The 13,053-nt window shown below is 36.9% G+C and overlaps 2 protein-coding genes, 1 long non-coding RNA gene and 1 pseudogene across 4 annotated transcripts; 3 read left to right on the top strand and 1 right to left on the bottom strand.

Moving 5' to 3' along the window:
- Positions 1–230: 230 nt before the first annotated feature.
- Positions 231–4,996, top strand: LOC113275491 (mitogen-activated protein kinase 9-like). 2 transcript variants are annotated; one of them, XM_026525000.1, is made up of 11 exons: positions 231–743; positions 1,409–1,817; positions 1,898–2,025; positions 2,200–2,259; positions 2,462–2,611; positions 2,756–2,911; positions 3,030–3,167; positions 3,255–3,328; positions 3,833–3,940; positions 4,347–4,539; positions 4,633–4,996. In XM_026525000.1, the coding sequence occupies exons 2-11, from the start codon at positions 1,412–1,414 to the stop codon at positions 4,699–4,701; spliced, it is 1,482 nt and encodes a 493-aa protein (XP_026380785.1). In that variant the 5' UTR covers positions 231–743; positions 1,409–1,411; the 3' UTR covers positions 4,702–4,996. The 2 variants fall into 2 exon arrangements, with proteins under 2 accessions (XP_026380785.1, XP_026380784.1); XM_026524999.1 differs by lacking the exon at positions 231–743 and having other exon boundaries at positions 1,391–1,817.
- A 341-nt stretch (positions 4,997–5,337) lies between these two features.
- LOC113272517 lies at positions 5,338–6,777 on the top strand (annotated as a pseudogene).
- Positions 6,778–6,842: 65 nt separating this feature from the next.
- On the bottom strand, positions 6,843–9,940 carry LOC113275490 (pentatricopeptide repeat-containing protein At4g02750). Its single transcript, XM_026524998.1, has 2 exons — positions 8,351–9,940; positions 6,843–7,921 (listed from the first exon to the last, which is right to left on the bottom strand). Exons 1-2 carry the CDS (start codon positions 9,821–9,823, stop codon positions 7,115–7,117), a joined length of 2,280 nt encoding a protein of 759 aa, XP_026380783.1. The 5' UTR covers positions 9,824–9,940; the 3' UTR covers positions 6,843–7,114.
- A 198-nt stretch (positions 9,941–10,138) lies between these two features.
- On the top strand, positions 10,139–12,326 carry LOC113273876. The gene is made up of 5 exons (XR_003322642.1): positions 10,139–10,582; positions 10,721–10,796; positions 11,014–11,270; positions 11,427–11,511; positions 11,744–12,326. It is a non-coding gene; the product is annotated as an uncharacterized LOC113273876 (long non-coding RNA).
- Positions 12,327–13,053: the final 727 nt, after the last annotated feature.

Genomic DNA, 13,053 nt, shown 5'->3' with positions numbered 1-13,053 from the left:
GTCTGTTTCAAGTTTTGGTGGCCTGGGATGCTAGTATAAGAGAAACAAATGCGTCTACGTCAGGGGGTGGTGCCGACCGCCGACCAGTTTGCTCGAGTTTGGCAATGTTTGGTGTCACACTGTCCTGTTTCACTTTTTGTACATAACTTTTTTTTTTTTTTTTGGACACCCTAAAGGCAATGGTTTGGAATAAAAATATCATTCTTTCTGAAACAAATGCGGTTTAACTTAGGCAAGTAAAAGATTTCCATATTTACATCAGATAAGCGACAGGCCTGAACGTGCCGCGCCAAACATTCTGATTAAAAAGGGAGTCTCTGAAGCAGCGTGCGACGTGGGAACTTCTACTAGTAGCATTATTGTTTTTTTTGGTTGGGTAACCAAGAGAAGAAGAAGAAGACACAGTCCCCGAAACCAAGCACAGGTATCGTTCGGACCCTTCATCCATCCTTGTGGATTTTGAAAGAAAAATGAGGAGGTGTGTGTTGAGTTGTGAGGGAAAGTAGGGGTCAGACTAAGCTGATAGATGGGTGAAGAAACATTTGTGGATATCATTTCATTCATTATTCTTAATCACCTTCATCATCTTCATTATCGCTCTTTTTCTCATTTCTTCAACATTCTAGTCACAAAAACAACAACTAGTAGTAGTGGATTTTAAAGAGATTGTTTTTATTTTTATCTGAATCAAGGAAACAATCAGAAGAAGAAGAAGAAACTTGGTATTTTTCTGATTCAAAGAGGTTGGTTATTATTTTCAGTACTTATTATGATTGAAAGATTGTTTTTAGATCCAAATTTTGTGAATTGTTTGTGTACTTTGAATGATATTTTATGTTGCAGGTACTATTAGGTTTTGTTTTATTTGGAAAGATTGGATTGTTATTTATTTTTATCGTTTAGATAAAGTTTAAATTTGTTGTTATTGACCAATAATTTGTGATTATGGTAGTTGAAATTGCTACAGAAATTAAATTGATTGATTTCTATAGATCCTTTCACATTTATGCAAATTTACATACTCTGGTAATTCAGGATTTCTTCATTTCTAAATCCTTATGAAAATTTCACAAAATTGTTGGCATATTGCACTATGGGATATAAGTGAAATATGAGAGAATGATATAATGAGAATGTTAAAGATATCACGTAGTTAACGATAGACAATCAATTGTGTGCCGTGTGAGCTTTGGCATGAAACCCATTGAGCTTATAAATTGGGATTGCTAAAATGGCAGGAAAATAATGGTATCTATCTGTGTTTCTTTCTTCATTGGGGTTGATATCGACCAATTTATGAATGTTGACTTGTCTTTACAATTATGATTATTTTTGTTTGTAAATCTTTTAAGAAATAAAACCTGTTTATTTATTGGGGAAGTTTTTGCAAATGTTTGGCTTTTCTCAGAATATGGGCGAGACGGAATTTTTCACCGAGTATGGTGAGGCAAGTCGGTACCAAATTCTAGAGGTTATTGGCAAAGGAAGTTATGGTGTTGTTGCATCTGCTGTTGACACACATACTGGGGAGAAGGTAGCAATTAAGAAGATTAATGATGTTTTTGAGCATGTCTCTGATGCTACACGTATTCTGAGAGAAATTAAACTCCTTAGGCTGCTACGCCATCCGGATGTTGTAGAGATTAAACACATTATGCTTCCTCCATCTAGGAGAGAATTTAAAGATATATATGTCGTATTTGAGTTGATGGAATCAGATCTTCACCAAGTAATTAAGGCAAATGATGATCTTACTCCTGAACATTACCAGTTTTTCTTGTATCAACTTCTTCGTTCTTTAAAATATATACATTCAGGTCAGTCTGCTACTTCACCTTAGGAAGTTCGATTTTGTGCGCCTACATACTCTTTAACAATTGTTTTCAAATTCTTACAGCCAATGTGTTCCATCGGGATTTAAAGCCAAAAAACATTCTTGCTAATGCGGACTGCAAACTGAAGATTTGTGACTTTGGCCTTGCTCGTGTATCATTTAATGATGCCCCATCAGCTATTTTCTGGACTGTAGGTTGCTCTACTCATGCTATATACCTGTGTCTGTATTTTCTTAACAGCTTTTGATCTGAATAGATTTCGTGAATGCCCTAGTCTGTGTTTTAAAGATCTCAAACAGATATTCCAGTAAGTACTCAATTTGCGCATGAACCTCATATTTGATTTTTTTTTCTTTTTTTTAAGGATTATGTGGCAACGAGATGGTATCGGGCTCCTGAACTTTGCGGCTCTTTTTTCTCCAAAGTAAGCTTACCTGTCTTTTTCTCGAATCTTCTATAGTTTAACTAATGCTTCTTTTCCCTTGTTTCTACATTCTCCTGTTTTCTTAGCTTAATCCAATGGCTTTGGTGTATGCAGAGTAACATGTTTTGGGTCTGTTATTAAATATATAGATTGAATGTCATAGGAGTCCACTGTGCAGTATCTAACTTCTTTTATTTTGTAGTACACTCCCGCAATCGATATCTGGAGCATAGGGTGCATATTTGCAGAACTGCTTACAGGCAAGCCATTGTTTCCTGGGAAGAATGTGGTGCATCAATTGGATCTCATGACTGATTTGCTTGGTACACCTTCCACTGAATCCGTTGCACGGGTTAGTGTCATCTTCGATCTATTGCCTTTTTTGCTTTCCTTTCTTTCATGAAAAGAGAATGTCAATGCACAAAAGTTCTTTCAATCTACTGATTCATTTTGAACTTTATTCTCATTTCATGCTAATTTATCGCCATGTCTGCAGATTCGAAATGAAAAGGCTAGAAGATATTTAAGTGGGATGTGGAAGAAACCTCCAGTTCCTTTCACGCAGAAGTTCCCTAAAGTGGATCCTTTGGCTCTCAATCTTCTTGAACGACTGCTTGCCTTTGATCCCAAAGACCGTCCATCTGCTGAAGAAGTCAGATTTTATAACCGATTTATTTCAATATGTATAGCAAAGTTGATTCCTTAAATGAAAAAAAAGTATCATCCAAATTATTTATATGTTTTTTTTTTACTCTTGCTTGTAATCACAGGCATTAGCTGATCCATATTTTCATGGTTTGGCAAATGTGGACCGTGAACCATCAACGCAACCCATCTCAAAATTTGAGTTTGAGTTTGAAAGGAGGAAATTGTCAAAGGAAGATGTACGAGAATTAATTTACAGAGAGGTACCCAAACAGCTTGATATTAAATATTTTCATCTTTAATTTAATAAGAATGGTTTTGTAATATGACTATTTCTTAAAAATGAACAGATATTGGAGTATCATCCCCAAATGCTTCAGGAATACCTGAATGGTGCAGATCAAACTAGCTTCCTGTACCCAAGGTTTGCCATATGATTAGATTCTCTGATCAACTTAGTTTATTATCCTCCTTTGTCAGACATTTTTTCTGAAGATGGGTTTTGTAGTGCAATTATTTCTTTCTTTGTCTATTGGTGAATATTAGTCATCTCATGATTGTGATCATCCTGGTTCGTAGTACAGTTGCTGAGTTGCTCAGACAATTGTCGCATAATTAGAACATCCTAGCTTGTTTCCTAGATGTAACTTGTTGATTTGCACACTGCTCTTTGTGGTTCTAGGTAAACCAGTTCTAAGTATAACAGAAAAACATGAGCATTTTAATGCTACATCTTTAGGTACATATACTGAGGTTTTTGCATGTTCACTTCCAATTTCTGATCAAATCTACTATTTATGCTTCAGTCATTATAGCCATTAGTCGGGTTGTTATCAAATTTCGTAGTTTATAATAAAGGTTTTATCTGAAGAGGAGTAATTATCATAAGTTCATAACTAACCATTTGCTCACTTTATGCCAAACATAGTGGAGTCGATCGATTCAAGCGACAGTTTGCTCATCTGGAGGAGCATTACGGTAAAAGCGGTGAGAGAAGCACTCCCCCACTTCAAAGACAGCACGCGTCTTTACCTAGGTAATTGTTTATACTGAACATGTGTTGACAATGTTGATAGTCGAAACAGTACATTGCCTCTTCATTTTATTGAAAGAAACGGGTCTACAGAACAACCTAAAGGGCTCCTTTGGCATTTTCCATGGGCTGCTTTTTTGGAGGTTTAGTCAAGTTGTGGACTCACAAATAACTCCATCAGATGATGGTTCATGAGTGTTAAATGTGAAGCGTTCGTATACTTTGGCGGGGTTAAAGGTTGAGAACAATATTTTCCTTTGTTTGGATCATTGGATGAGATTGTGCTAAAAGAAATTCAGCTTTTCCTTTGCGCATTATTTTCACGGGAAGTGGTGACCGTAGAGATCTGCCCTCTTCATTGTTTATTGTTGTTATACATGATATTTACTTGTGTGTTTCCTCCTTCCAGGGAGAGGGTCTGCCAACCTAAGGAAGAGTCTGCCGATCAACACGATGATATTGAAAATCGGAGTGCAGCTTCTGTTGTTCATAAAACCCTTCAGAGCCCAACAAAAGCAAATAGTGCTACACGCAGCCTTATGAAGAGTGAGAGCATCAGTGCTTCCCAATGTGTCGTTGTGAATGGGAAAAAGAATTTAACGGTAAACAAGTGGTCTTACTTATTATCTATCTTCCTTCAGAAGTTCTCAGCGAGTGGAAATGACAATCTTACCATTTGACTGTTTTTCTTACAGGGAGAACCAATTGATGAACAGAATGAGGTTGATGATTTATCCCAGAAGATTTCTCAACTAGGTTCCTGATTATACCAGGAGGTCAGCAGATAACTACAATTCTTCTCATCCTATATTTTCTCCGCTAACATGTGTGTATCGATGTCAATCACCTCTCTGAATATTGAATTTCAAAAGAAAACTGAATTAGGTTTCTTGTAGTAGGAGGATGCTGGCTGCATAATTTTTGCTGCAGGAAATGTATTTGTTATTTATCAGTTGTATTATTACAATTCACATAAAATGAGATGGTAAACAAAAAGGAATAATCTGAAGTGTAGATTCTTTTGTCCAATTTTCAATTATAAAACATATTCTTTCATAATGTATTGATGCAGAAGTTGAGAGATGAATTTATGTTTGGTACAAGCAAAGAGATAAATGTATTACTGTAAAGTGTAAATGCACTTGAAGGAATCTCTGAGTAAAGTCGAGGCTAGAGAGTCTTCCTATGGAGCCAAAAGCTCTACATAGAAACACTGAATAAGACTTCCAGTGTTTCTTCAGTCCCCACACTTGTCTTATTCCAATTACTCACAACCTAATCTTTATAGTACTTTTTACAAAGCCCCACTTTGATGGATTAGAAATTTAAAACCAAAGAAACTAACAAAACAAATACTCAAAACACAAACTTTCAACAACTGCAGCATAGTGAACTCTGCAATGGTCTCAGCTTCCATCTTCTTCCTCAGTTTTCTCCTTCTAATTCTTCCTTTAAACTCTTACTCTCTCTTCCCAAAACAAGCCCTTCCAACCAAATCAGGTTATTTTCCGATTAATTCAACTTCTGGTTCTGCAATTTTCTTTGCTTTCTATGAAGCTCAACATCCCAGTTCTTCTCTTTCTCAAACACCCATTTTGGTATGGCTTCAAGGTGGTCCAGGTTGCTCGTCTATGATTGGTAACTTCTTCAAGCTCGGTCCCTGGCGTGTAAGTTCTGATTCTAAATCAAATGAAAGCTTAATTCTTAAGTCAAATCCTGGTGCCTGGTAAATTCGGAGTAGTTTTCATTGATAATCCTATTGGAGCTGGTTTTAGTATAGCTTCTTCATCTGTGGAGATCCCAATAGATCAAGGAACTGTTGCTAAACACCTTTTTATTGCTCTTAGATCTTTTATCTCGCTAGAGAAGTCGTGGAACGCTCGACCCATTTACATAACAGGAGAGAGCTATGCAGGTAAGTGTGTTCCTTCCATTGGGTACTATATTTTGCAACATAATTTTCATTCACTGGTATCACAACAAGTGAATTTAAGAGGAGTTGCAATTGGGAATGGGTTGACGCATCCGGTTACTCAAGTAGCTACACATGCTGATACAGCATATTTCTCGGGTTTGATCAATGAGAAGCAAAGGACTCAACTTGAGGTACTTCAAGCAGAGGCAGTCAAACTGACCCAGGAACAGAAATGGGCGCAGGCTACCGATGCACGTAATCAGGTTCTACGTAGGTTGGAAAATATGACGGGACTGGGTACTCTATATGATTTGAGAAGGAAAAAGCCTTATGAAACTGAGATGGTTACCAAATTCTTAGAGAATGAAGAGATAAAGAAAGCTTTGGGTGTTGACAAATCCACAAAATTTGAAGAATGTAGTGATACTGTAGGGAAAGCTTTGCATGAGGACGTGATGAAGAGTGCGAAATATATGGTTGAAGAACTAGTGAAGAAAAGCAAGGTTTTATTATACCAAGGGCAATTTGATTTTAGAGATGGAGTGGTATCAACAGAGGCTTGGATAAAGGAACTGAGATGGGAAGGGTTGGAGAAGTTTCTTATGGCAGAAAGAAAGGTTTGGAAAGTGAACGGAGAGGTTGCTGGTTATATACAGAAATGAGGAAGTTTAACTGAAGTTGTTGTTTCAGGAGCTGGTCATCTTGTTCCTACTGATCAAGCATTGAGTTCCCAGGCAATGATAGAAGATTGGGTTTTGGAGAATGGATTGTTTGGCCGTGAAATAGGAGTTTTAGCATCGAAACTCAAATGTGCTCATGGAGATGTGTAACTTCAAGTTATGAAAAAAATAAATATCAATAACTCCATGACATGATGAACAAAAATATATTGCTCGTAAATAAAAAGATTTTACCTGGTATGGTATCTTACGCTTTCTATTTCCAGATTGTAGGGCATGATTCTTTTTAAACTTCTTTGTATCTATTGTCCTTGCTTATTTGGTGTCAACTAAACCCCGTCGATCTGATACGGCATAATATATTTCTTGCTTTAGTTAGTCGGCAATCCAATACCTCAACAGTTCCCAACCAAGAGAGCAGCAGTAAAGTTTCTTGCACCTTCTATATGGCTAATCAATTGAGGTTGTGTATTTCTAAAACGAACTCCAATAAACCCACCCGTTATGAAAACAAGTGAAATAAACTTGCATGGTAATAGAATTAAGTCAAAACAATTATCCCTGTTTCCGCAGTTCTTTACTTTACCAATAATCCCCACAAGAGCATGAACCATTACTGAAGTGATGAAAACGGTTAGAATCTCTTAATATAATTAACCTTCCTGTTACCTTCGATATAAGTTTTATTGCCTTGTGACAATCTTCGCAAACTCTTAGATTTTTTATCACTCTAATTGGTCTTCCTGGAGGTACACTCAATATACCAAATGCTACAGCTAACTTTTCACTATGATATCTAAGCATGTGCTCCTTCTCTTCCTCTTCGACATCATGTAAAACCATCTTCGTCACAGAAACAAATCCTTCCTTCTTTACAAGCAAATCCAGCTCCTCCAAGAAAGCATAAATTCTATCCTTCTCGGGATGCACTGAATCCCCAGCAGAGAATATATGGATCTTATTCTGCACCTCCATCCAACTATACCCAGGAACTTTGTTTACACCCTTGTCCCTCATAATGACTCTCATTTTTTGAACATCGCTCCATCTGCCTGAAGATGCATACAAGTTCGAGAGAAGAACATACATACCAGAATTTTCTGGTTCCATCTCTAAACATTTCCAAGCAGCCTCTTCACCTAATTTTGTATTACCATGAGTCCTACTTGCACCTAGCAAGGCACCCCATGTTGCTGCATCTGGCTCAAAGGGCATATTTCTCATGAGAGACTCAGCGTCTTCTAGTCGTCCTGCTCGTCCTAATAGATCAATCATGCAAGTGTAGTGGTTTGGTTTTGCCTTAATGCCATATTCCTTATCCATTGAATGAAAGTAATCTGTACCTTTACTTACTAAGCCAGCATGACTACAAGCAGATAAAACACCAACCTGCATAAGTAAGAAAGTGATAGCATGAGCTGGTGAGATATTGATGCTGTAGGTTGACAACTACAAAACACAGGCCTACGGGATCTAATAGTACAAAAATCATCCCAGTATCTTTTAGTTAACTCAAGTTCTCTAAGAGGTTAAAACCCTAAAGACACCGATCAATAGGCAAGATTATTGACTGATGTCAGGATACTGGTTTTAGTGACTCATGTTCAACAAGGTCGAATAAAATCCCACCACTCCAGTAATGGGGATCTAAAATGTTCACTAGGCTGATGGGTGAGACTATCCAAGTGGTACCCATAGGATGGTGGGTTTTGTTCAACAGACTTAAATTCAAATAAGAATTTGATCACTTAAGTAGATAGCTAAAAGGAAAATATCCAGTGCTGGCGTATAATGTGACAAACATAAGCATAAAATTACCATGGTGACGTCGTCTGGTTTTATACCCTTCAACTTCATCGACTCAAAGACTTCCAGTGCCTGCTTTCCAAATCCATGCCTAGCATAACCTACAATCATTGTGTTCCAAGAAACCACGTCTTTCTCTGCCATAGCCTCAAATACATCATGAGCTTCTTCTATGCTCCCACACTTGCAATACATCGCAAGAAGTGCATTTCCCACATAACAACCCAACTCATATCCCGCCTTAACAAGCCGCCCATGTATTTGATTCCCAAGCTCCAAAGCTGCAACATCAGCACACGTACTCAATGCACAAGTAAATGTAGATCTATTCATTCTTTCTCCATCTCTCATCATTTCTATAAAAAGATTCAGAGCCTCTTGACTATTTCCAGTATGAGCATATCCAGCAATAATGGCAGCCCAGGAGATCGAGTCACGACTAGGCATGTTATTAAACACACTTCGAGCTCGATCAATCTCCCCATTCTGAGCATAACCAGTAATCATCGTATTCCAAGAACTAATATTCCTGCAAGGCATTGCCTCAAACAATTCCCTTGCCATGTCCATCTTTCCACATTGCGAGTACCCAACAATCATTGCATTCCATGAAACAGAATTCTTTTCAGGCATTTCATCAAAAACGGTCCTGGCTTCCGTTAGCATCCCATTCTGTACATACCCAGACACCATTGCAGTCCAAGTAAACACGTCCTTAACTGGAGCCTCTTCAAAAAGCTTTTGAGCTTCCAATAGTCCCCCATTTTGAGCATAACCTGATATCATTGTATTCCAAGACACTAAATCTCTCTCTGCCATTCTGTCAAAAAGACACCTTGCATCAACTAATCTTTTCCTTCTTAAGAACCCCGCCATCATCGAATTCCAAGAAACAATCTCCCAATCTGATTTCGATTCAAAAAGCTTATAAGCACTCTCAATTCTTCCATTCTGTATATAAGCAGCAAGTACACCATTCCACGATATATCATTCTTCTCCGGCATTTCATCAAAAATCTCTCTAGCTTCGTTCACACACCCATTCTGGGCGTACCCAGATAACATCGTATTCCAGGAAACAACATCTTTGTTAGGCATTTCATCGAACAATAATCGAGCTAAACTTAGTTTCCGATTTCGAACATATCCACTAAGCATTACATTCCATGAAACAAGATCTCTGGTAGGCATATTATCAAACAAACGACGAGCAAGATCAAATTTGTCATTCTGTAAGTAACCAGATATCATTGAATTCCAAGTAACACATGTTCGATGTGGCATGTTATTGAATATACGATGAGCTGATTCGAGTTGCCCATTCCTCATGTGTTTACTAATTGCAATATTATTTTGTTTAACTACCTCATCTTCTCTAGTCAATGATAATAACTTATTTCTCTTTGGGTTTGGATTTCTGCTGCGTTGTGCTTGGAAGGACCTAGTTTGCAACAGCCAGAAGCGATTAGGAACGTTTGTGTGCATTGTTTTTTCCAAAGAAAACCAAGATATGGAATGCGTTTGCTCATAAAGTTATATACTGACAACTTCAGAACCGGTTAAGCTTCAGGCTCAGTCTAGGGAAGCCCTTTCCGGTTTTTATCAGTTGGGCTTATGGCACGTTAATAGTTCGAAGAAACGAGTTGGTGATGTTTGGGTTGGTCTTTGCTCGTCAAATCAAATCAATCAAATCAAACAAGATGATGTTTGGGTTGGTCTTTGATTATCATCTTGTTTGATTGATTTGATTTGATGTGTCCACAGTCCACACACAAGTAATACTAATTGTTACACCTTATTTACATCTCCAACTTACCCCACTCTCAAAACCTTAACCTCCCACTTTCTCGACCACCTCCCGTCTTCAAACTCATCTTCCCATCTTTATTTAGGTTGTAACTGACAGAAACCACAACATCTGGAAATCAAAAACCAACTTAGTTCAGTTCTTTCATTTTTTTTCCTATCCCCAGCCACAGCCACTGTAATCAAAACTAATTACTTCCTTACAGAAAGAGAATCAAAATCTTAAGGCAAACTGGGTTTTTTAATCTCTCACAGTTTTTTTGTTTTAAAGTCACTCAAATCCTCTCGAAACATCCGACCTGATAATGATAACAATGATGACTGGAGATAGCTTAAACCACGTTGTTGATCAGAGATGCAAGACTGAGTTAAACAAATTCATTGCTAGAGCCAAAAGAAACCACAATATCTGCACTGACGGAGTCTCCAAACCTGGAGGTATGTAATTTTCCAGGGGTTTTCTTCATTTACGGACTTTCAACAAAATTTTAATTGAGATTGGAAATTGCTAGGTTAAAATTTGTACATCAGTATCAAAATTGAAGATTTTTTTTTTTGAGGGTTTTTGTCTTTCAGATGAAGGGGAGTTTGTGAAGATCTATTTGTATAGGAGACATGGATAGAAGTTTCAAAAAAATTCTCCAACTTTGAGGTATCCATTCTCTTTCTCTGTCTTTCACTAATTAACATTTGGAATTTTAACTTCAAAATTAATTTAGTTTTTCATTATGTTGATGATGAGTACAAATCTTCCCCAAAAATTCAGAATAGCAATAGTTGACGCTCATGTCTCATGTGTTAAGCGAGAGAAGTGACAGATAGTCAAAATTTTAAATATCTGATTTGGATCGTTATTTGAGTGACTGCAGGTCTGTTTCAAGGAACATGAGTCAAGGGTGTAAATGAGGATGCAATAAAGGAATCTGTAGGGGCAAATAGAGTTACTACAGATATATCTGCCACAGAGGTGAACCTATGGCAGAAAGGAAAAGAAAGCCAAAGCCGCCAAACCAGAAGAACAACTGTGCAATTGGATAGTATTATTCTAAAGCCTAGAGTATTTGATAAAGCCGAATGGTGCCTTTCATTTCTAAGACAATTTATCTTGGAATTTCATGTGGAGCAGGTTAATCATTAATCATTAATGTATTTCTGTTATTCTTTTGTTACCTGATGCATAGGTATACTGCAAGATAGTTCCACATTCCTCATCGTGTAATACGTTGGTTGAATATATATCATTTCCTGTTATGCTAATTTATTTTTTATATTTTTGTTTCAGCCGGAAGGAAGATTTGAAACATAGGCGAAGACATGTTTAAGTATATCAAGTCGTCATCCTGAGCACTGACAATTGCCATACAACGGTACAATTTATGATCCATTGACGAAGGAACTTGACTGTTTGTGCTTTGATATGTATAACCGTGGTTAATAGTACTAATATACTTCTATTTATTACTTTTTCCATTTGAATTACCCATTGTTGGTTCATCAGTTCATTTGGCTTAAAGTGTTCATTAGTATTGTTTTGGATTGTGTTGATGATGAATACAAATCTTTGCCTGAATCTTTTTTTTTTTTTGCGACTGTGTGAAGGTAAGCAGAGATAGAATTCGCGTGGATTCAAATTCTGTTTTCTAAAAAAGCAGGTATTGCAATAGTTAATGCTCAATTTGATTGTTGCTAGAAGGTTGGGTATTGATACAGAGCTTCAATCAATTGTATCCATCATCAGCCATTCCTGAAGCTGATGTGGAAGCTTTCAGTAAGGCTCACTGGTGACCTCTTTTCGTAAGCAGCTTTCAGTGAAGCACCTTCAGTATTCTAAATCACCTATTAGAAGTTGCAGGTCGTGAGTCGTTTCATATTTATTTATTGTATCTTTTTGTTTTTGGTATAGAATTTTTATGCGTGGACTTCGTGGAGAGTTTCCAGAGAAGTTAAGAAATTTGAAAATGCCATAATTGCTACCTGGATAATACGTTAGGTGTTGCATATTCTTTGTACTTATCAAGATTCGTAACATTCATACAGATGCGTTATAAGAACACGGTGTAGATTTCATGCCTTTCTGATTATCCTTCTTCCTCACATTGAGTGCTAATTTGAATGTTTGTGTAAGCAAAGTTTAACTCCAGGGTTGATTCATTTCAATTTTATGTAAATCATCTAAAGCTATACGTTCAAATATACCACATAATATTTGTTTTGACTTACCTAATCGTTTTTTTTTTCATTTAGTTTTGGCATACTATCACTTGCCGTCTATGCTCAGCTGATAGAGCTCATGCATTATAACCACGTGGTTGTGGGTTCAATTATCGCAGACGACAGACTCCAGATAGATGCATAAAATAGGAAATTTTTGACATTGCTTATAACAAATCCTTGGAATTTGCTAAAGTAGGTTCCTAAAGGTCAAAGTTTTTGAACTTTGGGATTTTTAATTTGAAGAACTACTGCTTATATTCTTTGATCTTAGATTTGATCAACTAATAATAATATACGAAGTTTTCTTCCAATTTGTATCCTCATAAGCGGGTTATTTGCTTCTGTTGCTTCATTCTAAAGATTTATTTTTTGAAAAAGGGAGACAATTAAACATTCTCTTCCAAAATCAATCTTCTGTAATGCCACAATATTCCACATCTAATTTAAATTTAATTAACAACTGCGTTTGCAAACATGATATAAGAATGACATTCATAGATTAAATGGGTAGAGAAATTGTGGATACTTTTCTTTGCCATGAGCACTGATTTTCAATACCGATTACAATCCTCCAAATGTAGGTTAATTAAATTCCCATTCAAGGGAATCACTATAAGTAAATCGAAAATGATTGATACACAACGAAAAGTGTACCGAGTGAGAAAAGTGTACCGAGTGAGAGGGGGTGGGGCCCA

This window comes from Papaver somniferum, chromosome 4 (assembly GCF_003573695.1).
Source record: "Papaver somniferum cultivar HN1 chromosome 4, ASM357369v1, whole genome shotgun sequence".
Taxonomy (NCBI): domain Eukaryota; kingdom Viridiplantae; phylum Streptophyta; class Magnoliopsida; order Ranunculales; family Papaveraceae; genus Papaver; species Papaver somniferum.
Note: the sequence above shows the minus strand (reverse complement) of the source record. Positions and strands in the feature narration are given on the sequence as shown.